The 24,527-nt window shown below is 39.3% G+C and overlaps 8 protein-coding genes and 1 pseudogene across 9 annotated transcripts; 5 read left to right on the forward strand and 4 right to left on the reverse strand.

Annotated features, from left to right (window-relative positions):
* Positions 1 to 77: 77 nt before the first annotated feature.
* On the reverse strand, positions 78 to 998 carry LOC149037196 (histone H4). Its single transcript, XM_089186809.1, has one exon. The coding sequence runs from the start codon at positions 520 to 522 to the stop codon at positions 211 to 213; it is 312 nt and encodes a 103-aa protein (XP_089042935.1). The 5' UTR covers positions 523 to 998; the 3' UTR covers positions 78 to 210.
* Positions 999 to 1,021: 23 nt separating this feature from the next.
* Positions 1,022 to 2,350, forward strand: LOC149037197 (histone H3). The gene has a single exon (XM_089186806.1). The coding sequence runs from the start codon at positions 1,022 to 1,024 to the stop codon at positions 1,430 to 1,432; it is 411 nt and encodes a 136-aa protein (XP_089042932.1). The 3' UTR covers positions 1,433 to 2,350.
* A 533-nt stretch (positions 2,351 to 2,883) lies between these two features.
* On the forward strand, positions 2,884 to 5,164 carry LOC113678058 (uncharacterized). Its single transcript, XM_089186801.1, has one exon. The coding sequence runs from the start codon at positions 3,066 to 3,068 to the stop codon at positions 3,645 to 3,647; it is 582 nt and encodes a 193-aa protein (XP_089042927.1). The 5' UTR covers positions 2,884 to 3,065; the 3' UTR covers positions 3,648 to 5,164.
* On the reverse strand, positions 4,611 to 5,141 carry LOC149037198 (histone H2B.1 pseudogene; annotated as a pseudogene). Its single transcript, XR_016180915.1, has one exon. The product of XR_016180915.1 is annotated as a histone H2B.1 pseudogene (transcript).
* A 269-nt stretch (positions 5,165 to 5,433) lies between the features above and the next one.
* Positions 5,434 to 7,905, reverse strand: LOC149037199 (histone H4). The gene has a single exon (XM_089186810.1). The coding sequence runs from the start codon at positions 7,575 to 7,577 to the stop codon at positions 7,266 to 7,268; it is 312 nt and encodes a 103-aa protein (XP_089042936.1). The 5' UTR covers positions 7,578 to 7,905; the 3' UTR covers positions 5,434 to 7,265.
* Positions 5,462 to 5,892, forward strand: LOC113678060 (histone H2A). The gene has a single exon (XM_027194930.2). The coding sequence runs from the start codon at positions 5,462 to 5,464 to the stop codon at positions 5,840 to 5,842; it is 381 nt and encodes a 126-aa protein (XP_027050731.1). The 3' UTR covers positions 5,843 to 5,892.
* Positions 7,906 to 8,039: 134 nt separating the features above from the next.
* Positions 8,040 to 9,080, forward strand: LOC149037200 (histone H3). The gene has a single exon (XM_089186816.1). It carries the CDS (start codon positions 8,070 to 8,072, stop codon positions 8,478 to 8,480), a length of 411 nt encoding a protein of 136 aa, XP_089042942.1. The 5' UTR covers positions 8,040 to 8,069; the 3' UTR covers positions 8,481 to 9,080.
* Positions 9,081 to 10,269: 1,189 nt separating this feature from the next.
* Positions 10,270 to 19,928, forward strand: LOC113678052 (excitatory amino acid transporter 1). Its single transcript, XM_027194922.2, has 7 exons — positions 10,270 to 11,160; positions 12,652 to 12,694; positions 13,513 to 13,799; positions 15,800 to 16,033; positions 16,670 to 16,864; positions 17,556 to 17,690; positions 18,576 to 19,928. Exons 1-7 carry the CDS (start codon positions 10,670 to 10,672, stop codon positions 18,784 to 18,786), a joined length of 1,596 nt encoding a protein of 531 aa, XP_027050723.2. The 5' UTR covers positions 10,270 to 10,669; the 3' UTR covers positions 18,787 to 19,928.
* Positions 18,576 to 24,042, reverse strand: LOC113678064 (phosphatidylinositol N-acetylglucosaminyltransferase subunit Q). Its single transcript, XM_089186790.1, has 4 exons — positions 23,896 to 24,042; positions 22,363 to 23,740; positions 21,453 to 21,707; positions 18,576 to 21,256 (listed from the first exon to the last, which is right to left on the reverse strand). Exons 2-4 carry the CDS (start codon positions 23,681 to 23,683, stop codon positions 20,967 to 20,969), a joined length of 1,866 nt encoding a protein of 621 aa, XP_089042916.1. The 5' UTR covers positions 23,684 to 23,740; positions 23,896 to 24,042; the 3' UTR covers positions 18,576 to 20,966.
* Between the last annotated feature and the right edge of the window lie 485 nt (positions 24,043 to 24,527).

Here is a 24,527-nt window from a genome sequence, read left to right on the forward strand (position 1 = left end):
ATTGTTCTTCGTATGCGCGCAACGTTCTTTGTCCGAGCTACTGCCCCATATCGTAATGCGTGCAGATGGTGCAGATATTTTCCTTAGCAAATTATCTGTATTTGCGAGATACAAGCGTTCGTAAAAAAACATACATGTGTATTGATCATGACTTTCTTTGTATTTGGTGGCTCCTAAAGGAGCCGTTTGTATTGTGGCACGATGGTCTGTCTAACCGCCAAATCCGTACAGAGTGCGGCCCTGTCTCTTCAAAGCGTACACCACATCCATGGCTGTCACAGTCTTCCTCTTGGCGTGCTCCGTGTATGTCACAGCATCACGGATCACGTTCTCGAGAAAAACTTTGAGAACACCACGGGTCTCTTCGTAGATCAAGCCGGAGATTCGCTTGACACCGCCACGGCGAGCAAGTCGACGGATGGCTGGCTTAGTGATTCCTTGGATGTTATCACGAAGGATTTTTCGGTGACGCTTGGCGCCTCCTTTTCCGAGACCTTTACCTCCTTTACCGCGACCGGACATCCTGTTTGTCACTCGTGTGTTTGAGTTATGGCAATTGGACGGACGTTATTAGGTTTTATACAGAAAGACAAGACCTCTCAGAGAACAGAATGGGAATAAGGGTTGCTATTGGTTGAGTCAAATATCTAATCATCATTTTACTGTTATATTAACATGTATTAACATAAATCACACAGTATTCCCGCGCGCGTATGCTGCATCGGAAAACAAGTCTCCTCCATCCAAAAGTCACTTGTGAACTACGCTAAAAATGGTTTTTCCTCTCTATTTATGCTTTATGTTAAATTTAAAGCGAGGGTAATACTTAGGTTATCCCTAAACGACCTTTCATGTTACTTCGGATCAAAATAAGATCGCAGATCCGTGAAATTATGCACAGCTTTCGTACCTAACCAATCAAATCTCTTTATTTTGAGCCAATCACAAGTAAGCCCGCCATGTATAAATCAATTTCAATAAACAATTCCCCATCATCACTTATTCAGAGTCGTTGAACAGGATGGCACGTACGAAGCAAACCGCAAGAAAATCAACCGGTGGAAAAGCTCCACGAAAACAGCTCGCCACAAAGGCAGCTCGTAAGAGCGCTCCTGCCACCGGTGGAGTCAAGAAACCTCATCGTTACAGACCTGGTACAGTCGCTCTTCGTGAGATCCGTCGTTATCAGAAATCCACCGAGCTGTTGATCCGCAAGCTGCCCTTCCAGCGTCTTGTGCGAGAAATTGCTCAAGACTTCAAGACTGATCTGCGTTTCCAAAGCTCGGCTGTGATGGCTCTCCAGGAAGCTAGCGAGGCTTACCTTGTTGGTCTGTTTGAAGACACCAACTTGTGCGCCATCCACGCTAAGCGTGTCACCATCATGCCCAAGGACATTCAGTTGGCCCGCCGAATCCGCGGAGAGAGAGCATAAGTTGACTTCACTTCGAAATACAAACGGCTCCTTTAGGAGCCACCACATAAATAAAAGCAATGACCAAACTATGAGCCCCTCAACAACCAACTTAACAGCCTTAAGCTGGAAATAAGAAATCAGAAATTAAACCATATGAAATTGTCCTACTTAAAGCGCTCTGAGTGGCAACTCCGAACTGCATAGAAATCCTAGTTGTTTTACCTAAATCCATTCATACGAAAACACTTCATTTTTATCTCCAAGATAAGTCAAACATATCCTTTTTTCGACCGTTTATCATTTGCATGTTATATCTATCTCCTAGACGTGTATTTTTTTTTTGGCGCTAATATTATGTAAATCATCAGCGCCCCCTGGTAAGTCTTCGTTACTCCCATGGGCTCTTTAAGTTAAAAACATGACGCATTTTTCAAGAGTTATCAATTCGCAATAAAAGACAATTTTACTTCATTCACCAAATTAAGCATACTTCTTATCGAGGTTGTGCATAAAGTGGCGAACGTTGTTGCTTCAATCCTGTTTGTATCGTAACACAGGTTTTGTCGTTCAAAATTAGATGCCGGTCTGTCTTTGAATTTACATCGAAAAACTATTTATACAAAGGCCTAACTTAGGACTCCGTCTTTCTGACCGTAACTATATGATGTTTGTAAACTTGAAGTTTCCCTTCTGGGGTGCTTGGTTTGTCCGGAAGCCCAGAGCCACTACCTTGCGCCAAAGAAGATCGTAAAAGTGACTCTCTATCGATCGTCAATAGAATATACTAGATACTAGCAAACAGTATGCTATTTCACGTAGTTCTGAACTTCACAGCACAACGTATAGGAGACCTATTGCAGCATTTAGCAAGCATATCACATTGTCATCTGCTGTGCAATTTCTACTTTGTCAATAAACTTTAATTCTGAGAATAAAGCTCTCTAACTCCACTCCGCTCTTGGTTTAAAGTCTGCTCGAGAGTCGAGAGCGCGCAACTGATTCATGCAGAACTAGCGTGTAAGAAAGCGAGGCAAATCTGCCACACTAAGCAGGTAACCTTGTTCCATCAACATTAACTTTCAAAGGATTGCTATTTAGCCATATTTTCGGGTCATTTTGCTCATTTAAGAAATTTAGCATACAGGTCACGTATAAAATGGCGGAAATTGTAGTTTTGTTCTTCTTGTTCAAATTTAAAGTCCGCTCTGCCTTTGAATGTGCATCAAAATACTCATTTTTTCATACACATGCAAACTCCAGGACCTCCTTTTTCCTGAAATGTCTAATTTTATAATGAAAAGTGATTTAAAGAGAGCTTCTTTCGTCATTTATCCAAAGTTCTTTTTGGAATCACACCGCTTTGTAGACTTTTGACCGTAAAATGTCATTCTAACTTTGAGTAAATCAAAGTATATTTCACATATAATATTTTCCATATAACGTAGCTAAATTCCTTTTAATAAGAAAAGATTTGAAGTTATTGTATTAGCTTGTTATCGACCGAAATGTCAAGCAAACTAGCACAGTTTCAACGACGCCATATTGTAACAACCCTGTTTCCTCGGCGGTTCGTTTACGAAGAATAACATCACCTTGCGCGATCCAAGTAATCATTACTAGTCTCTGTTGCAAAGGATCTACAGCACACAACATGTCCGAAGAAAAACCCCCCGTTAAAAAGAAGCCAGCTGCGCCCAAAAAGCCAGCCGAGCATCCACCTTATTCTGACATGATCAAAGCTGCTATCTTAGCGTTGAAAGAGCGAAACGGTTCTTCCCGCCAAGCCATCGAGAAGTATATCAAAGCCAACTACAAGGTTGGTGAGGTCGGCTCGCACTTGAAGATGGCTTTGAAGAGGGGTGTTACCAGTGGCAAGCTTGTCCACACTAAGGGAGTTGGTGCTTCTGGTTCCTTCAAGGTGGCCAAGGAGGAAAAGAAGGAGAAGAAGCCGAAGAAGAAACCAGCTGCAAAGAAGAAGCCAGCTGCAAAGAAGAAGCCTGCTGCCAAACCAAAGAAGCCCGCCGCCAAAAAGGCAGCAAAGAAACCAGCGGCGAAGAAGACAGCGAAGAAACCCGCCGCCAAAAAGCCAGCAGCGAAGAAACCCGCAGCTAAAAAACCAGCTGCAAAGAAACCTGCGGCCAAAAAACCAGCAGCGAAGAAGCCTGCGGTTAAAAAGCCCGCCAAGAAAGCTGCGAAGAGTTCGAAATCTCCGAAGAAGGCTGCCAAGAAATAGGGAGGATAACAACTCCTCGTTTAATCAAACGGCTCCTTTAGGAGCCACCACATTCAAGAAAAAGTTATGACCAACTGAGTAAAACACTGTTTCGATAATCGAGTTTAACTTTCCAATAAATTTGGTAATGGTCCTCACTAAGGTTTTCCCACTAAAGGTCGCTTTCTCGTTAGTTAAATTGGCTTTTATGAGGAAAGCGCTGCTATGTGGATACATAGGGTGCGTTGCAATGTTTCGCATGAATTTGGGAATTGGCGCGTGAACTTTTCCTTGTGTATTTGTGACAATTTTCCTACAGACAGTCCATGACAGATACACCAGTTACATGGCAATGTAACCCTCGTCTCACATCGCGTTCCTTCGCCTAGCTTAACATAAAGAGAAACAAGGCAAGGACTTAATCGCAGTAAACTGCCCCCTTTTATCGCTTTGAGCAACTATCAGTCGCTGGAGAATATCTCTAGGCTAAGCAAAGTTAACTGTCTCAGCGTGTAGCTTTCAAAGTTTTCTGTTTTCTTGACTCCAACTTTGTCACATGTAGCTAGCGGCATTTGTGCTCCGCTTTGAAACATAAAAACAAGCAGCGAAGCCGCAGAAGACTTGAGACTAATGACAAACGCTTTAAGCGCACACAAGACCATTAGCTTCTTAGGCTAGTTGTTGATCTTTTAGCGTCGAGCACTTTGGCCGCTGAGAAAAGCTTTGAACTCCAGAGATCTATTGTGGATCGGTCACGCTCAAGGTGACCGAGAGGTGATAATTAAAAAAAAATCTCTGGTTCTTCAAATTTTTAATTCTTGCGTGACATTTTAAAAGAAATCATGAAAAATATTCTTCGCTTCCTACCCGTTTTATCTATGACTAATATTGCTTTGCTCATTAATTAGTTACATTTTGTTTCGCCTCGCCAAGGAAACAGTTCGCGCGGTATACATACGCTATACACACGACATACGCTAAGGCCATAGGAAAGGCACGAAAAACAGCACCAGGATTTTATTGAAACAGATGATAAAGCAATTTCAGAAGTACTTAACGGAGTTGTATTGGTCATGGACTTTTATAACATTTAGTGGCTCCTAAAGGAGCCGTTTGTTTTGGCGGGAAACCCACAAAGTGAGTTTACTTGCTGCTGGTGTATTTGGTCACAGCTTTGGTTCCTTCACTGACGGCATGTTTTGCCAGTTCACCTGGCAGAAGCAGCCTGATAGCGGTCTGGATCTCACGAGAGCTGATGGTCGACTTTTTGTTGTAGTGGGCAAGGCGGGAAGCTTCGGTGGCAATGCGCTCGAAGATGTCGTTAACGAACGAGTTCATGATGCCCATGGCTTTGCTGGAGATACCAGTGTCGGGGTGAACTTGCTTCAACACCTTGTAGATGTAGATAGCATAGCTTTCCCTTCTCTTTCCTCTCCTCTTCTTTTTTCCATCAGCAATGGCTTTAGCCTTTCCGGCTTTCTTCTCGCCTTTCTTTCCTGCAACTTTAGCTGGCATCTTGTTATATCACAAAGATGAATAGATGTGCAGAGCAACGCGTCTTGTATTTATATCAGAATCGTGAGAGGATCTATTAGCATACGGATCGAAATTCTCGATCAATGATTGGCCTCTTACGATATGCTAACCCCGGGGGTCAATTTGTATGTTATTCTTTCTTTAATCAGAAAATTACAATGATATTAATTCACGCGAAACTTAAAGTTGATTGGTGCTCTTCGATCCTTCCTGCATAATGAACGAACTATAAATAACAGACTTGGTACAGGTTACAGTTAACATTCTTACAGTTAACAGCAGAGCATTTCACTACAAACATGTCTGGTCGCGGTAAAGGAAAAGCTAAGGGCACCAAGTCCAAGAGCCGCTCATCTCGAGCAGGGCTTCAATTCCCAGTTGGTCGAATCCACCGTCTTCTCCGCAAAGGCAATTACGCTGAGCGAGTCGGCGCCGGTGCTCCAGTGTACTTGGCCGCTGTGCTCGAATATCTGAGTGCTGAGATTCTTGAGTTGGCGGGCAATGCTGCCCGTGACAACAAGAAGACAAGAATTATTCCCCGTCACCTTCAACTGGCTGTCCGTAACGACGAGGAGTTGAACAAACTTCTTGCCGGTGTCACCATCGCACAGGGAGGTGTTCTTCCCAACATCCAGGCTGTACTTCTGCCCAAGAAGACCGAGAAGAAACCCAAGGCATAAATCAGCCTTAACCCATAAAAACGGCTCCTGTAGGAGCCACCACATAATACAAAAGTCTTGACTAGCTGGACACGATACGACTATCAAAATATCATCTCATAACCCCTCTTCCCAGTTTCCAAATTTATGTCATAAAATGAAAATCCAAATGTTTTCAAATGTGATACCAATGTCGCCCAACGACCAAATACACTTCATACAGTTTTCGCGCACAAAAATCGTAAGAAATAACGACTTTCGATATGTTATTCGACGCAAAGGTTTGTAAATCTCGTGCCAAAATCTTTTGTTGTTGAATCTTTTATGTCGATATCACTGGTGGCTATAACAAACTGCGCCCAAATCCATTTTGAAAGCAGGGCTGGTTTGCGGGTAAGCCGGTGTGAATTTCGTTGTACTGTCAATGTATCTCATGCAACTCGCGAAAAAAATATCAGACAGGAGATGAAATGTGTTAACAGGCGTGCCTAGAAAATACAGCTTGATGATGTGTAGCTTGGAAGAAAACCATGGTTATTTTAAATATTACAATGGTAAAACAAGGCTTGAGAGTGAACAGTGAAAGCGAGTCAGGGCTGCCATCTGGTAGAATGTTTGGGCGACTTAATTCATTTTTCCTTTGCATGCGATGTGCTGTTCTTCGCGCTTCAATACTTTACAGTGACGCGCGATTTTTTTAACAGAATGAGCGATGGATATAGATTTTAATCCACACAGAAAGGGAAACAAATTTATTGGTCATGACTTTTCTTATAATTGGTGGCTCCTAAAAGAGCCGTTTGTATTGTGTTAGGGCGATCTTTCTAACCGCCAAATCTGTTCAGTGTTTACACGCACCAAGATCTTGGAAATAACGCCGTCGGAACTTTAACCTTGCCTGACGCAAATGTGAGTTTCGCGCCAAAAATCGTTTATCGTTGAATCTTTTATGCCGACGTTACTGGCGGTTATAAGAAATTGCGTTTAATTCCAGTTTGAAAGTGAGCTGGTTTGATTTTGATTTTATGCTTAATTTATACTCATGCGATTCATAAAAAAACACTCGGAAAGGGAGGAAAGTGATGCAGGTTACTAACAAGCAACAAGCGAAATATGCAGTTAAATTATGGATAGCCTTATCGAAAGACATTATGGTTGTATAAGTATTCAACTGTAGAAACAAGGTTAGATGAAGGGAAGGTAGAGGGAAAACAGAAAGCTGGCCAGTAGTGCCGACGAAATTTTATTTGTTCCTCATTTGCGCGCAAGGTTCCTTTTCCGAGATACTAGCCCAAATCGTGACGCGAGCGGATGGTGCAGTCATTTTCTAAAGCAAATTATCTGTATGAGCGAGATATAAGCGCTCGCAACAAACATGATCATGACTTTCTTTGTATTTGGTGGCTCCTAAAGGAGCCGTTTGTATTGTGGCACGATGGTCTGTCTAACCGCCAAATCCGTATAGAGTGCGGCCTTGTCTCTTCAGAGCGTACACCACATCCATGGCTGTCACAGTCTTTCTCTTGGCGTGCTCGGTGTATGTCACAGCATCACGGATCACGTTCTCAAGAAAGACTTTGAGAACACCACGGGTCTCCTCGTAGATCAAGCCGGAGATTCGCTTGACACCGCCACGGCGAGCAAGACGACGGATGGCTGGCTTGGTGATACCTTGGATGTTATCACGAAGGATTTTTCGGTGACGCTTGGCGCCACCTTTTCCGAGACCTTTACCTCCTTTACCGCGGCCAGACATGTTGATTATCAGCCGCGTGTTTGAGTTATGGCAATTGAACGAACGTTATTAGGTTTTATACAGAAAGATGAGACCTCTCAGAAAACAGAATGGGAATAAGGGTTGCTATTGGTTGAGTCAAATGTCTGAGCATAATTTTACTGTTTTATTAACATGTCTTAGCACAAATCACACGGTATTCCCGCGCGCGTATGTTTTCGATGGAAAACAACTCACTTCCTGATCCAAAGTTTCTTGAAACATTCGCTGAGAATTGTTTTTGCTCTCTAGCTATACTATATATTAAATTTAAAATGAGGATATTATTTGGCTTATGCCTAAACGACCTTCCATGATCCAAATAACATAGCAGATCCATAAAATTATTCACAGCTTTCGTACCTAACCAATCAAATCTCTTCATTTTGAGCCAATCACAAGTAAGCCCGCCAGGTATAAATGAATTTCTATACTCAACTTCCTATCATCAGTTATTCGGAGTCGTTGAACAGGATGGCACGTACGAAGCAAACTGCACGAAAATCAACCGGTGGAAAAGCTCCACGAAAACAGCTCGCCACAAAGGCAGCTCGTAAGAGCGCTCCTGCCACTGGTGGAGTCAAGAAACCTCATCGTTACAGGCCTGGTACAGTCGCTCTTCGTGAGATCCGTCGTTATCAGAAATCCACCGAGCTGTTGATCCGCAAGCTGCCCTTCCAGCGTCTTGTGCGAGAGATCGCTCAAGATTTCAAGACAGATCTGCGTTTTCAGAGCTCCGCGGTAATGGCTCTTCAAGAAGCTAGCGAGGCTTACCTTGTTGGTCTGTTTGAAGACACCAACTTGTGCGCCATCCACGCCAAGCGTGTCACCATCATGCCCAAGGACATTCAGTTGGCCCGCCGAATCCGCGGAGAACGAGCTTAGGCGGACTGCACCACTACAAAACACAAACGGCTCCTTTAGGAGCCACCACATGATTAAAAGCAATGACCACGTAAATATTTCATCTCTAGAGGGAAATATCTTCAGGCCCAACATTTCCACACATTCCAAATCTAAACCTTTTTATGCACTCACAGAATGTCTTTCGTCATCTTTAACGTCGCTCTCTGACTTATGGCCTCTAGAAAATCGGCATAACTTGAAGATAAGATCGTGTGAAGATGGATGTATCGCTGCTTTTAAAAGGAATGGCAAAATAGAAAGTGAAAAAAAATCCGGCTGAATAGTAGAGTAGAATTAATTACTTGCACACGAAATAACAAGGGCCCATTTTGTCTCGTCTTTCTTTACAAAAACAGGACTCACAAGGGGAGGGTCTTCGAATGAACCAAAACGTTTACATTTCAACTTTATGCTTCAGTTCCTCCTTGGTGAAAATGGTTTCTTTTCTAACTTCCTAACTCTTTGATAATCATTGAAATATTTTTGACAGCAACGGTTTTTTCACGTTGACTTAGGTTTTTAAGATAAAGGAATCTGTGTAGCAGTGATTGTCAAAATAAATATGATAGCTAACAATTTGGTAAAATATGACCGGCAAAACAAGACATCAGAGCGTGGAGAACCACTTCGAAATGATCCTGAGTAGTAGGTGCCCTCGCGTGACTCTCGCCTAGCTCGCGCGTTTCCCGCCAAGTTCACGCTCCTTTTTTTCCTTCTTTTGTTTTACTACAGGAAACTTGTAGGTTATTTAAAAACAAAAGTAATTTGACAGGCGAAGTATGAGCACTATGTTGTCATCCCCTCTTACTTTTCCGATGGGCACTTCCCTTGTAAAATTGCACAGACGCTCGTCGGAAACATTTGAGAGCGCCCACAAAAATACTAAGATAGTGTGTTATGTAGATGACCTTCCGGCTGGAGTTTCACGTTGCTGGAGCTCACACATGCAACGCGTGGTATTTTCACAATTGAACAGATGGACTTTTTTTCTTTTTGGCTTTCTCGAGACATGAGCTTAAAACGCCTCCGGTAATTTTGTCAGATGTTCATGCTTTAGTTGGGCAAAGGAAAAAAGGAAACTTTATTTTGTGTTATGTGAATCTCAAGAATGCGTTACGTTTATTTAGTTGAATTCCTGACGGAAATTTTGCCAAAAATTTTCTTGATTACTGCAATGTCCAATTCTCTAGTGTAGATCTAAATAATTTCTCATGCAGAGCGATACGGCGAAAAACAGCCTTTTGAATGAAGAGACGAAAAGAAAACAAAAGATAAACCAGGGTCATTTTTATGCCTTTGAGTGCTTTCTTTTGTGTCTTATCTTTTTCTGCTCTAAATACGCTCTTCCTCCTTTTAGGCTACGCCCTGATAAGAGTGCATTATCGGGGAATTTGAATTCGAGATCCAGGCATAAGTTACAGTCTTCTTCAACCTCTCTTCAAACATTTCTCGGTATCAATTTGGGTAACATTAAATTAAAATGCCCTGTTGATGGAACTCAGCGGGAGGGGGTGGGGAAGGCCCCAGGAAATAACTCTTGTTGCTGAAGCTCGTTGGATAAGATCCCGATGTTAATCCTTTCAAATTATTTCACGATGATTGCAGATTTGTTCTTCAAACTCATAGAACCAAGAAATTTCCTTCTGAAGGGCAAACACGTGAGAGGAATGCTGGGCTGGCATCTCTCTTCAAAAAACTTTTGTTTAGCATGTGTTGTACCAATGTGTAATGACTTGGGTAGAGTGAAATATTCTCTGGGGATGGGGGTGGGGTCCAAACGGTGGCCTCTGGTTTCAGAGAGCGCGGAAACTGAAACAACTTCTGCACGTGCTTCAGTTTGTTTTCCTCCTTTGCTAAATTCTTTCATATTTTTAATTTTCGTGCTTGTGAATGTTACTTCACATATCACTGTACCTTTGGTTGCAACGTATCGAACCTTATTTCCCTTTGAATGAAGACACGTGACGGATCACTGAATAGCTTCCGTTTGTTTGGGTTTCGCCCAACGAAAAGCCTCCGAGGTTGTTGAAATTGTGTGCATTGTGGGTGCATTTGCATTTATTTAAAAAGTTTTGGGGTGTATTTTTTACACTAGAGGATTGAAACAGCCAGTAGCTCCCGACCAAACAGTAGTGAAACCAGTCAAAGTTATTTCGTACGGCGCAGATATGGCGAAAGGAAACGGCCGAGGTGTTTTTTCAACAGGAGGGAGCAAGTGCTGCGGTTGTTGTTCAGGATGTATGCGGCGAGTTAGCAAAGACTTGTTGCTTGTTCTTATAATCATTGGTGTCGTGATCGGTTTTGTCATCGGAGCTCTCGTCAACGAACCAGTCAATAACATCGAAGATGTCGAAGACAAGAAAACGGTTTTGATGTTGATCGGATTCGCTGGTGAGCTTTTCATGAGTATGCTGAAGATGCTGATTCTTCCTTTAATTGTGGCTAGCTTGATTTGTGCGTTGGCATCTCTTGACGCAAAAGCTACCGGCCGTGTTGGAAGACGAGCTCTTGTTTATTATTTATCGACGACCATCTTGGCAGTCATTCTTGGAATAGTGTTGGTAGTGGCCATCAGGCCTGGGGAAACTGACGAGGAAAAAACTGGGACGAAAGAAGTACAGCCTGTGAGAACCTTGGATGCATTTTTGGATCTGATCAGGTAATTTATCACAATACGCAGTTAAGAATTTTTATTAGTATTTTCCACATTAAACTATCCATTTAAATTAATGGCTTTGGTTATTTCTTTCGCCCTTAGGGTCACGTCAGGGTGCGAAACGTCGTTTCGACTTGTTTATGAAGGTTTATGTTTGTTAAAACGAGTATTCTGACTCTTACGTGACACTGATACCACTAAAGTGATATGAAAAAGATCCTTATCTTTATATTATAAACTTATTGCTACAGTCTTATCGCAAAGGAAAGAAGTTTGAAATTTTCGGAGAAACTGATATTGCTGTTTTATGTCCATAAAGGAGTTGTTTACTTTTCTTTTTGCGAAAGAGCTTTTGTTATTCGTTAAGTCGCAATTTTATCACGATTTAATCGATCAAATATAATCCTTTCAATCCTAACTGGATCTGAATTTGGCAAGAGAAAACCTTTGGTGTCAGTCGTATGAGGACACTGAATATCGGTAGGAAGCACAAGTTTCCGAGCAGAAACGTCTAGAAATAGAAACAAATAAGTTTCAGCGGCGTTCAAAGTTACGAACTTAAATTGAATTTGAAATGACCCACACTTTTTAGCGGCTTTCTCTTTATATCTCGCGAACAGTTAACATTTTTTGAAAGTGTGAATCTTTAAGTTTTTTTTGCGAGACTTTTTTATCTCTATATAGTTTCTTAGCACAGTTTTCACAACAAATTATTCATATGGCGTGGGTTTGTTGACATTACAGCTATTGGGAAGAGCACTTGAAACAAACAAAATGGCACATTTTCTGGAGAATTCTTATATCTCCAAGAAATACACTGATATCAGATTATTCGAAGCGAATATGTCAGGATTAACCTGTGAATAAGTATAATGAGTGGGAACTCTTCCTGCAGGAAATTTAATTGAAATTTGCAACATTTTTCGTAGGAAGTACCAGATTTTTGGTAGCAAATTTCCTGTTAACCATACTCGTCTTTCACTTATATTATCAGGTTTTTTAACTGGATATTTTACGCGAATTTGAAACAATTTTCGTTCAAAATATCAGGTTTTTGCAGGAAATTTCTTGTTGAGCTGAATTATTCTTTGGAGGAAATAACTATTCATTTCGTTCAATTTTCTTAATTTTCTTGAATTTCTGCCTAATTTGAATCATGTCTTTGCTGAAAATGTCTCTCCAGATTTTTTCGCAGGAAATATCACGTTAATTTGCGAGATTTTTCACAGGAAAATTTAAGGTTTTTCTTTAGCAGGAAGTTGCTTTGAATACAATTCAGCATATATCAACTGCCCAGGATTAACAACTTCATTTTGTAAAAATCACCAAATCAAAGAATTGTTACAGAGTTACATTTAAGGTCTGAAAGAAACTTGAGTGGAAGTAAAGAGAAAGTTCCAGTTACAAGAATTTAATTGTTATCATTCAATCAAAAGTATTCATTAATTTGAAATTAATTATCATTAAAATTTCCTTATATATTTCCTTTTACAGGAGCTGTTTCCCAAGTAACATAGTTGCAGCAACCTTTCAGCAGGTATAGTAAGCATTGAATAAATTAACCCTTTAACTCCCAAGATCTGATTGTTAACTCTCCTTTCTAATTGCTTCATATTTCCTTGTAAATAAGTTATGAGAATTTAGTGGTTTATCAAGATGACAATTTCTAACTGATACATTTTAGTATTCTCATTTCCTGTTTGCTGGATAGTGCATAATTATTGTAGGGAGAAATTAATTGTTAATAACCTTTGGGAGTTAAAGGGTTCATTAACAATGAAATGATAGCTAAGTGGTTGTAATGTTTTCCGTTGATCTGTCCTGTGCATCAAGTCTGTTTTATTCATGCATACCCAAAATAGTTTCATTATTCTTTCTGGAACTTATGGTTATTTAATTTTGTTACCAATGTTTGCATGTGAGCCAAATAATGGCCATTATATTCCACATTCTCTTTTATTAAGCCACAGAGAGTGTTCTCAGATTGCATGCTAATCCATCACCATTAGCACCCCCCTCCTCCATCCCAAGTACTTTTTTTAGGGTTAAGTCACAATTAAATGTACTAGGTAAGATTATTTTTCCTAGTATTTGGGAGGCATATGACTTGCATGAATCTTGTTAAAGCTTCTTTCCTGTCACTTCCTAAATTGCTGCTCATCTGCATGGATAATTTTTTCTACTTGGATTTATAAAATGGTGGGCATCTTTCTAATTAATAAAAAATTTTGACCATATTGCTTCTTTTTCCTAAATCCTTCAAAAGTTTTAGAAACAAATAACCTTTGGAGAATTACTTTTCTGACTAGTGATTAGATCTTTGAACAATACTCATTGAAGACATTTTTGTTTCAGAAAAAAACCAAATATACAACAAGTGAGCCAGTGTATAAAATGGAAAATACAACATTTCCAAATGGATCATGGGAAATGAAGAAGGTCATGACCAAGAATGGTTCCAACACTGTTCCTAATGGGCTGATGGTGGATCCAAAGGGATCAATCAATGTCTTAGGACTTGTGGTGTTTTCCATTGTGTTTGGAATTGTTTTGGGAAGAATCGGTGAGCGCGGCATGCCCCTGAAGGCTTTCTTTGAGGCACTGAATGAGGTGATCATGAAGATGGTGACATTGGTCATGTGGTAAGTGATAAGGCCAGGTTACAAAACCTTTTGGTTACTTAATAATGAGTGTATTAATGAATTTATTGAAAAAAAAAAAAGACATTTGCCCTAGATCTTCAAGTATATGCCTTTACATGGCCTTCCATTATCCTATTAAATCTAAAAAATATCACATAAAATTAAAATACCTGATGTCAGGAGTAAGTTAGTCAATGCAAGGATGAGTCTCGAGAAGGAGGAAAGGTGCACCCCCCCCCTTTAGATGAGCTTCAGCTTTCTCATATAATTTCAGGATTATAAATTCTTAGCAGTTTACATCATGTTATTGCCTAGTGATAAGCTGCCTTCTTCATTATTTGCTTTTAAAATTTATTTACATCACCCATCAGTAACCTCATTCCTTAGTAGGGTTCCCCCCCCCCCCCTCCCAAAAAAAGTCCAGGATTCTTTCCTGCACTAGAAGTATTACTGACTAAATACCCATTTGTCCTGTCTGGGCTAATTGGTGTTTTAAACCCTACTATTATTTGACAATTATGGATGCCAAATATTGAATGAATAAGCACACACTCAAATTACATGTGAGACAAGGGATTGATTTTTGGGTATATTTCCATTAAAGAAGGTCACTTCTCCTGTACTGTCTTTAAAAATAAATTTTAGTTATAAGGTATACAATGTGAATTACAATGATTTAACTTTTTAACTAGAGTCACTACAGGTAAAATGTCAGGCAGGATATAGGCGGGATCCCGGCAATCCCACCCAGGATCCCAGGTGGGAATGGCGGGATCCCGCCTTAGGTGGTGGGATCCCACCTTTCCAACCTGGGATGAAAATTTGATCCCACCTGGGATCCCGCATTTAATGTGGGATTCCTGCATCCCACCTGGGATCCTAGGTGGGACTTATGCATTCTACCCGGGATCCTGGTCGGGATTTACATATCCCACCTGGGATTCTTTATCCCAGCTACGAAAATATTGTTTTGCTGTTTTTATTCTTACAAAACGTTTTTGTGAGAGTTCCAATACTTATGGATCATCCACACACTCCGCAAATATTTGGCATGCAGACAAGACAGAGGTGGTCACTGTTCCCTTTGAGAAAATACACCTTTTAAATGACTTCTTCAATTTGCTTTATTTGAAACTCTGATCTGAAAATATTTTTAAAACAAGACTTGTTAGTAGTGAGAAGTACAAACCGAGTTTCTTTTCATAACTTAATTTCTTAAATGTCCCAATCACTGGACCTCCTAAAAAATATTACTTCTTTATATTTTTGGTGCAAAATACAATTCCTTCTTTACATACAAATGAAAAGTACAAGTCACAGTTCAATAATAACAGCTCTAAAGTTTACTTGTTGTTCTTCTCTGTGTCAGAGATCAACAAAATTTTTCTATACCTTGTAGGTCTGGTATAAAATTGTACTTGTAGTATAAAATGACAACCTTGTATCTTCGTTCTCTCCACCCCTTTCCAAGCTCGGTAACGCTTCGGACTGTGCATAACCATTTGCAGACGAGAATTCCAATGCACCTCTGTAATCGCATGTAGTTGCTTCTGTCTCTCGTGCAAATGTTTTCTCCGTTATGAGACGCACTTGACTCTGTTGGCACCACTGCTAGTTCACTGGAAAGACCGACTGAGGAATCGAGATGGCTAACTGTGTTGAAACGTGTTGCTGAACGCTTGTTGTGGTCAAGCCTTGTTGATTTGGGTACTGGTACACTGAAATTTCTCCTTACAATATCACCCCCAAAATCACACATAAAGGTCACCAGAAAATAGGAAATGATCACCAGTGAGAGAAACTCTAGATTGTTAAACAAATTCTCCTTGTCAACACCTTAGGAAACACATTGAGAACTGTATGGAGAATATGCCATCTGATGTTTGGGTGTAAAGGGTTAATTTATTTGAGTTGTGTCATAAGATTTCTGGTATTAAAATCAATATAACTTCACCTCTGTTTCAAAAGTTGATAAACTAATTGTCAAAGTTTGTTTGCAGGTTTTCTCCAATTGGTATCTGCAGCCTAATAGCAGCAAAAGTGGCAGCAATGGATGACATCCTTGAGTCATTAAATATGGTCGGCATGTACATGGCAACAGTGATAGCAGGCTTACTGATCCATGCAATAATCATTATTCCAGTGCTGTATCTGATAGTAGTGCACAAGAATCCTCTGAGATATTTTCTTGGTTTGAGAGATGCCATAATCACAGCATTTGGAACCTCCTCAAGGTGTGTAAGAGTAGGAAACAGAGAACTAAATGTTTCTTTTTTTTATCACAGTGTGTTGCAACTCCCAGACGTGATCAATATGTAACTTCTCCACACAATGTCTGTATATTTTCCTGCAAATAGGTAGAGAGTATAGATCATTCAGCTTATTAGCCAGAGAGGGGAGTGAAGGGTTACAAGAGACAGGAAGTGAAGGGCATTATTGTGGACAGGAAGTAAGAAAGAAATGTTCAAATGCCAACATTAAGTGTAACACTTAATCTGCTGAATTTCATAATGAAGGATACAGGAGAAGTGAGTTAATGTTAAAGGCTGGGAAGTAGAGAACACTAGGGTACAGAAAGCTTAGATCACCCTTTGGCTGATATTGCATGTACGTTAGGTAAATAATTTATTTAGTGGTTATAGCTGAATCACCTCATATTTTTAATCAAAACTGCCCAGTTGAAAGTTCTACTGCTCTGCGCTTTTCTTTTAGCGAGTTAGCCATATGTTCACTTGTGACTCTGAGTTGGTAACTTCCTTTATTAGTCTTGAATTAATTGACTTAAAAGCTCAGAAAGGGAAGTTGTTTGGTTTGGAAAACCAATGGCAAGTTGATAATTTTAAAATGTTTTTTTTTCTTTATCTTTCCAGCTCTGCAACTCTGCCAACCACCATACGTTGTCTTGAGGAGCATAACAAAGTTGATGCCCGCATCAGTCGTTTTGTGCTACCTCTTGGTGCAACAGTAAATATGGATGGTACAGCTTTGTATGAAGCTGTTGCTGCTGTGTTTATTGCCCAGGCCAATGGCATCACTCTGAATGTTGGACAGCTGATAACAACATGGTAAGCAAGGGGTAAAACTAAGAATGACAGAAAAAAAAATTCTCCTCACAGCAGCTATGTATTTTCACCTAGAAAAGTGACAAGAAAAATTTAAAAAATTCATCTGGGAAATAATGTTTGATTTATCACCAAATTTTTAAAGATAAATACTGTTCTCTATACATTTCCTAAAGTGCTGATTGGGAGAATTTGTGTAATCCTTTAACCCCTAAGAGTGACAAGCATCTAATTTCTCCTTACAATATCACCCTGAATCATGCAGTGAGGTCATGAGAATAAAGACAATTATAAGCAGCTAAAGAGGCTGTAGATTGTTACACAAATTCTCCTTGTCAGTGCCTAAGAGAATGTATGAGAAACAGTATGGAGAATACCTTTCCTGATATTAGGTTGTAAAGGGTTAACAATCTACATCCCCTTTAGTTGGTGATCAATTTGTTTATTTTCATTCACCTTCATGTTTGATTCAGGGGGGCCGGGATATTGTAAAGCAAAATTAGATGTTAGTCACTCTTAAGGGCAAAAGGGTTAATTGCCCAGAGCACTAAAAATTTACATGGACAGGGTTCCAAAACTTAAGGTGAACCTCTTGATCTGCTCTTCAATGTCCCAAATGTTTACCTTTAAGTCACCATGTGCTCTCTGTACACAGTAGCTTTACTAAAAGTTATTTATGTCCATCTTCCTGTAGTTTCACAGCCACTGCAGCTTCTATTGGTGCCGCAGGAATACCACAAGCAGGACTGGTTACCATGGTGCTGGTCCTCCAAGCTGTCAATCTACCCACTGATGACATTGGTCTCATCTTAGCAGTGGACTGGTTTTTGTAAGCTATTGTTTCAGTTAAATTTTCCCTTTTTTAGAAATATATTTATAAAGTGACTTCCATTTGTAAATGGTTTAAGATAATTTTTGCTGCAAGGAGTAAAATCATCAATTTCTGGTCGCAATGTAAATGAAAATAAAATACACTGCTTAGAAAACATTGAATTTAGTCAGGTAACAAATGGCTTGACCTTAAGTAAGTGGTTCAGTTCCTTGGCTTTGTTACAGTTAACCCTTTAACTCCCATGAGTGACCAACACAGAATTTCTCCTTACAATATCAATACAATATCAACCAGATAAGTGAAGAGAATAAAGAAAAATATCAATTTGGGAATAATTCTTTGATCCAATACTAAATTCTCTGAACTAACGTTATAAGAATTGTATGGTTGACAGTAAGGAGAATTACAAATTTGATCTGAGAGTTAAAGGGTTAATGGTTTGGACCAAGGGGTAACATGTGAGATCTACTGGGTTGTGATTTACCACAGAATGTTGGGATGGATATGAATTGACCAGCAGGTCAGGCGTGAACTGGCACAAACTGGGTTAGAATCAACTGAATTTGGGTGCAAATTGAATGAGTGCAAAACATCTGTGGATTAAAAAATTAAAGAATATCTTACGCAGTAGTGATGGACTTTTTTGAAAATCTTTGTGGTGGTCATAAGCGGAGTTGAGGAATTCATCAGTCATGATCAAAAACTCATCATCATCAGAGTCAAGTTATGTCTTCCACTAAGGTTGTCAAGTAGGCATAGACCTGATAAACATGGTTGTTGACTTATTTTGACAATCTTCTTTTTCCTTGGCATATGGTATCTTATGAGCTCATACTTGAATGTGTGAGCTAAATTTTGCACAATTCTCATTCATGGCTGTAGGGATCGTACCCGCACTGCTGTGAACGTCATTGGTGATGCCTATGGGGCTGGTATTGTTGAGCACCTGTCCCGCAATGACCTGATGTCAATGGATTACACTGCACGAGAAGAGGACATTCCCATGGAACAGTTTGACAGATACACACCAAAACCTGAAGGTACCAATGGTGTACATACAAGTGATGCATCCCTGCGTGCAACAAACTTCTAAGAGTGCTCTGGCCAAGCTGTAACTGGATAATAAGCTCCACTGTAAAAGTTATAAATATAACGGTTAATTATTATAGTTTGTAACTTAAGAATGGATGTAATGGAAGATTTGTTTTGTTCTAACATGGTTAGCTTTCCTTTTTTCATCAGAAGTAGCAGGTTTTTTATTTTAAGGGCATCATTAAACCCTTTTAACTTGCAAGATCTGGTTGTTAATTCTCCTTGCTACCTACTACGCACTTCCTTGTAAATTAGTGACAAGAATTTGGTGTTAGATCAAGATAATGTCTTCTACCTGATAAGTTTGAGTTTTTTTCATTTATTTACTTGTTTGCTGGATAATGTAAGGATATTATTGGAAAAAATTGCTTGTTAATCACTTCTGGGAATTGAAGGGTTATTAGTAATTAAAATTATAATAATCAGTGCACTGAGAAAAGTAAACAACTTTTTGTAATGACTTTGTTAACTCTTCACTTGATGGGGCTTTCCAGGGCCATTGTAGATAAAGAATAAAACAAATTTTCTAAATAGACGTGAATTGTTTAAAATTCACAAATTGTTAAAGGAAGACTGATCGGCTATTTACAGACTGCAGGAAAGTAGTTAAACTTGGGGATACATAGAAAAAAATACACAGTAAATGAGGGTAACCCGTGGGAAACGCATGATAGTGTGGTCTTATTGTCTGGGTGAGTGTTGTCCTGATAAGGACTGTTGACAGTAGTAATGGCCAATGTCTTAACAACCTGAGCGGAAGTCATCATCAGAATTAAGTGAATGGTTGTTGTTGGTCAAAAAGTCTGGTTCATTTTCACTGATCGGTTAGTTTTCCCATGATGTTGTTGGCTGCAAGACTCAGGTGGAGAGTGAAAAATTTAGTGTGTATTAAGACGGCATGCAAAGACCGAGTGTGAAGTTCATTCAGCAATTGATGTTATGCCTACTTATAAGAATACAGAAGTAAGTAATTCAGGCAGTAGTTTAGGCAAGCAGTACAATAAACCTAGAATTTCTAGCAGGGTAGTTTCTGTAATATAATTTTGCAAAGAGCAAAATGTCTTGTAGGCAAGTAGTATAGTACACCTATACAAACTATATCCAAAAGGTTTCTTAAATAAAAATAAGGTGTGGTTGGTGTAATGTTGGTCTCTGATTCTAGCTTTACTTTTAAGTATTGAATGCAAGTCTTATTTAAAGTGCGCTTCAGGGCAGGTGCTTCAGGACTCTGACTTTACTTTAGTTACTTCATTTTTTGATATAATTATATGTTTTTCACAATTTTTTTGTAATGAGGAGTCCCTATGATGCCTCTTAACCCTTTACACCATAACCTCAGTATCCGTTTTCTCCATACACTCTTCTATACATTTCTTTTGGTGCTGACAAGGAGAATTGGTTTAACAATCAAAGTTTCTTTGGTTGGCAAGTTTTTCCTTTATTCTCATGATCTTAATGAATGATTCCGCAGTATTACTGTAAGGAGAAACTAGATGCGGGTCACTCTTGGGGTTTAAAGGATTAATATAACAGATACATCTATTCAATGATCAATCCTGGAAATGTCTCATTGCCAAGCCATATTTCCAAGCTGCCTTCGGATCTAGAAGGAGTTTTGTCAAGATGAGCAAGTTAAAATGCCTGAGGTTACAATGGGGATTAAATCAAATTCACCCTGGTCATCCGGTGCAAGAAGATTTCCTTGTTCTAATATAGCAGCTATTTTTTTGCTCACCTGGCCATTGAGCAAAAAACTCTGGTCAAGCCACATCTCAATCAAATCCCAAACAACATGCTGAATTTCCTGTTCCTTATCCTCCAAAGATTTAAATAAAGACTCTCCTTATGGTTCACAATACATCTGTTAGAGTTTGGGTTCCGAGAATTTGGCTTTTAATCAAACTATATTCTTCTGCTTATTTTACTTCTATATTTTCATCAACAAGACTGAGACTGCTTGGCAATGCAGTTATTTAATAATTTGAATCGGTCATGCTTGGGATGAGAAGGCAAATTGTCAATAGCCATCCTAAGTCAGTAATCAAACACTGTTAGATAATTCTGATTGAAGTAACATCTCTGTCAGAACAAAGAGATGGTTTCTACATAAGGTGTACAGGTGTCTCTGCTATGCCCTGACAGTTCAGAGGTAGACCATCGACATAACCCTTTTGCTTTCAATTAAAGAACTGCCTCTTTCTCGAAAGTCCTTGATTTCACCCATGGATAAATCAGTTCTCCTTTGGCCAATTTCTTGATTAACAACAGCCAATCCTGTTTGTATTCATCTTGATCTGGGAACTTTTCAAGCAACTGCTGAGTAAACAGTTCTGTGATGGGAAGTGGTTGATTGTGAAGAATTAGTAGAACAGTTGGTGAAAGAGCTGTTATGTCCAGAGGAAAATCCTGCAGTGTGTTGAGTTCTGCTTCTAAAGGAGCCAATGAGTTAACATATTCAAACTTGATGCCTCCTAAAGAAAATCAATAAAAATTACAATGTTATATTAGTTGACATTAGAACATATGTGGAACATTTTGCCCCTTGGGTTAGAAAAGTTAGGGAAATTCTACATGAAAGGATGTCATCCCAAGATAGTTTGGATTTCATGGTCAGATACACTGATCAAACACCATCTGCATTATGGAAGCATTAATTTCAATATTTACCTGGTATCAGATCTGGTCTGAAGAAAGCAGTGATCAGTGGAAACACTGGTAGGTTATTCATCATACTGATGATTCTACTGACAACACCCTTCACAAACAGGACAATCAGTCGCAGGGTGGTAAACACAATGTAGTACATGGCAGTTGTCGGCAACAAGAAGAGGAGAATGGTAAAGCACAGGGTTCCTAAAAACAGTCTGTCCACCCTGTATGGAACAATGTCCTCTTGATTCTTTTCAACATTCCATTTTCTACCTGATGAACAAGTAAAAGAAAAACATGCTTTCAGTTTGTCACAACTTAAAAGTAAATTTCAATATAGGACTTAACATCTTCATTCTCGAATAGTTTTCTATCAACTCTCTTTGGGGCTTTGATCAGCACACTCAGGTCCTATAAGCTGTCCAGGGAAGAATTGAGATAATTCATATCTCTATGCTGTTGCTTAAATAATTTCAGGTTTAAATAATTTCAAACTTATTTGATTTGTATTTCCCCAGAAAGATCAAAATGTGCTTAGAGCAAAGGAGAAAACAAAAGGAGAAAACAAATAAAACCATTTGAATCTAACTTTCATTTCTAGCTACAACGGTTAAGTTGTGGTTCAAATTTTCCCTTACTTAAAATATTTTCAAACTTGTTAAATTTAGCTTTTTTCCCCTCAATTCTATTGGTATAAGCCAACACAGAGGATAAAATCAACTTGATTAGATAACCAGCTCCCCCCTCATCCCTGTCAAAAAATTCTGACGACAAATGAAATTAATTTCCTTTCTTCCACAGAAAAGAAATGTATCCATATCTACTTTAGCAAAGAAGATCTTTAATCTGGGAGCTCAAGAATCCTTTTGTATCTCATAATCTGGGAGAGTCAGCATATATTTAATACGTTAAACAAACCATCTCTAACCTGTAAATAGTTTAGCCAACAGCAACAACTTCTGTAGCTGGAAGTTATACAGCATTGCAGCATACACATAAAAGCAGTAGATATGGAGTGTTATCAAAGACATAACATCTGATGCCAAAGACAACAAGAATGTTGCTCCAAAACAACCTGACATGATGATAAAACTGATGATAATCTGAAGATACGGCTCAATATAGCTAAGGTAAATTTGCCAAAGAAACAGGTGATAAAGAAAGAAAATGCTCAAATATTCTGCTAGCTTTTGGTTTATTTTGAGCCCAGCTGGGGCTCCTTGTAACCACTCCAGTAAAGAGGTAATCCACTGAACAACAGCATCAGTCTTTTCCATCATTAAGTCAGTAGCGCATGTGTTGTAACCATTTGAAAAGAGCCAAAACACAATGAAAAGTCCCAACACAACATCAATTGCAACTGCACTAAGAAAACTGCCAAACCACACCACAGGAAAAACATTGCTCTTTATCCTTGCACCAGTCTTCATAGGTGAATTTCTTGACTCTGTTGAGTGACCAGTATAATCTAGTTTGTCCTTTAGAGCTGTAGAATTGCTAAAACACAGCACCAGAGCTCTCATTTGCCTAACACGTGTACACAATTGCAGAAACACAGTAGATAATCCTGAAAAGAATTTGATTGTCTCAATTACAACTGGGTGTTCTTCTTGCTGCCTTTGATGAAACAAGGCATAAAACAAAATAACAACTTTCATGCCAAGGTTGGACAAAAGCCTCCAAATCTCGCGAATTGGTTTTCTAAGAGTTTCTGTTTGTGTTTCAAACAATCTATAAATACTCTCTTCTGCTTTGTGGGAGTTATTCAGAAGTTCAATGACGTTAGATAATTCTGTGGGGCACGTTTGCTCCAGCAACGCTTCTGATTTCCTCCAGAATTTAATGCCATCTGGAACTGCTGGTGAGGTGGTCAAAAACGCATTTCCAGTAGGTTGTTTGTAAAAAATTACCACAGATCCATTCGTTATCAACGAGTTTCCGACATGGCACAAATGAAAAGTGTTGGTGAACCTTATCAAACGTAGAATGAACAGTCCGTCAGTTAACGACCTGGACAAGGTTTTTAACACAGCAAACACTTGACCGACAGATTTCTCATCGTTATCATTTAGCCAAACTCCAACAAGGTACAAAGCACATTCGTCAAAAACTCGTTCGCAAAAACTGTCATAGATTTCGCGTGGATGGATGACTGATGCAGCGACAAAGGTACTTGTTTGTTCATGCTTCCAACCAAAGATGAAGCCACTTTTTGCTTTCAGGCAATGAAGAGGAAAATACACTTTCATGTTTCTGATATTTCAAGTCCTATTAAACAAGCGACTAAATACAGGAATGGCTCCGATCTGTGATTGGATGATAAAAATAGTAAAAGTTAATAAGTTATATCTTAACTCCTTGCTCGTGAGTATTGTTAACAGCGTGTCTCAAAGCGGAACAATGAAATATCAATGCGAGTGAAAACACTGATGTGTCAAACAAGAAATGGTTATATACTCACGTAGCGAAGGGAAGGCAGCCTTTCTTGTTCAGCGAGGTCGTTCAGCGATGAAAAAGTCATCTGCTGACAAGCTCCGCTGACTAAACTCATACAGTCAGTTCAGGCGGACGACCAGAGACTGGAGCCATTCCTGTATTTCACCGCTGACAGGAATAGCTTTCACTCAAACGTTTAATAATTTTTGTTTTTCAATCATTTTTTAATAATTATTTAAACAATTTTTTCAAAAGAAATTTTTAAAAAATTTAAAACTAAACTAGTGAGCAGCGCTGTGCGAACAGTGGTTATAAAACTTCTTTATACTCTGACGCGTTTCGTCTAACTGTCGTAAACTTCTTCAGGGAGTTTTACAAGTTAACACTAAACGCCTATATTTGTAGGCCATTGTTAGCGGCTATTGCGGGGGCCAATGATCATAAGCGCTTGGCTGGACCTACGGGCAGGAATAGGCAAAGTTGTGAAAAATTTAAAAATTTCTTTTGAAATTTTTTTAGGCAAGGTGAGAAATATTTTTGGGAGCTAAGGTTTTAGCTAAAAATTTTCAAATTTGAAAAATTGAAGCGGTTTTTTGCAGATGACGCCTGGAAAGCAGTTGGCAAATTAAACTTCACCTGTAATTTCATGCTTGCACA

Source organism: Pocillopora damicornis, chromosome 11, assembly GCF_964200805.1.
Source record: "Pocillopora damicornis chromosome 11, jaPocDami1.2, whole genome shotgun sequence".
Lineage (NCBI taxonomy): Eukaryota > Metazoa > Cnidaria > Anthozoa > Scleractinia > Pocilloporidae > Pocillopora > Pocillopora damicornis.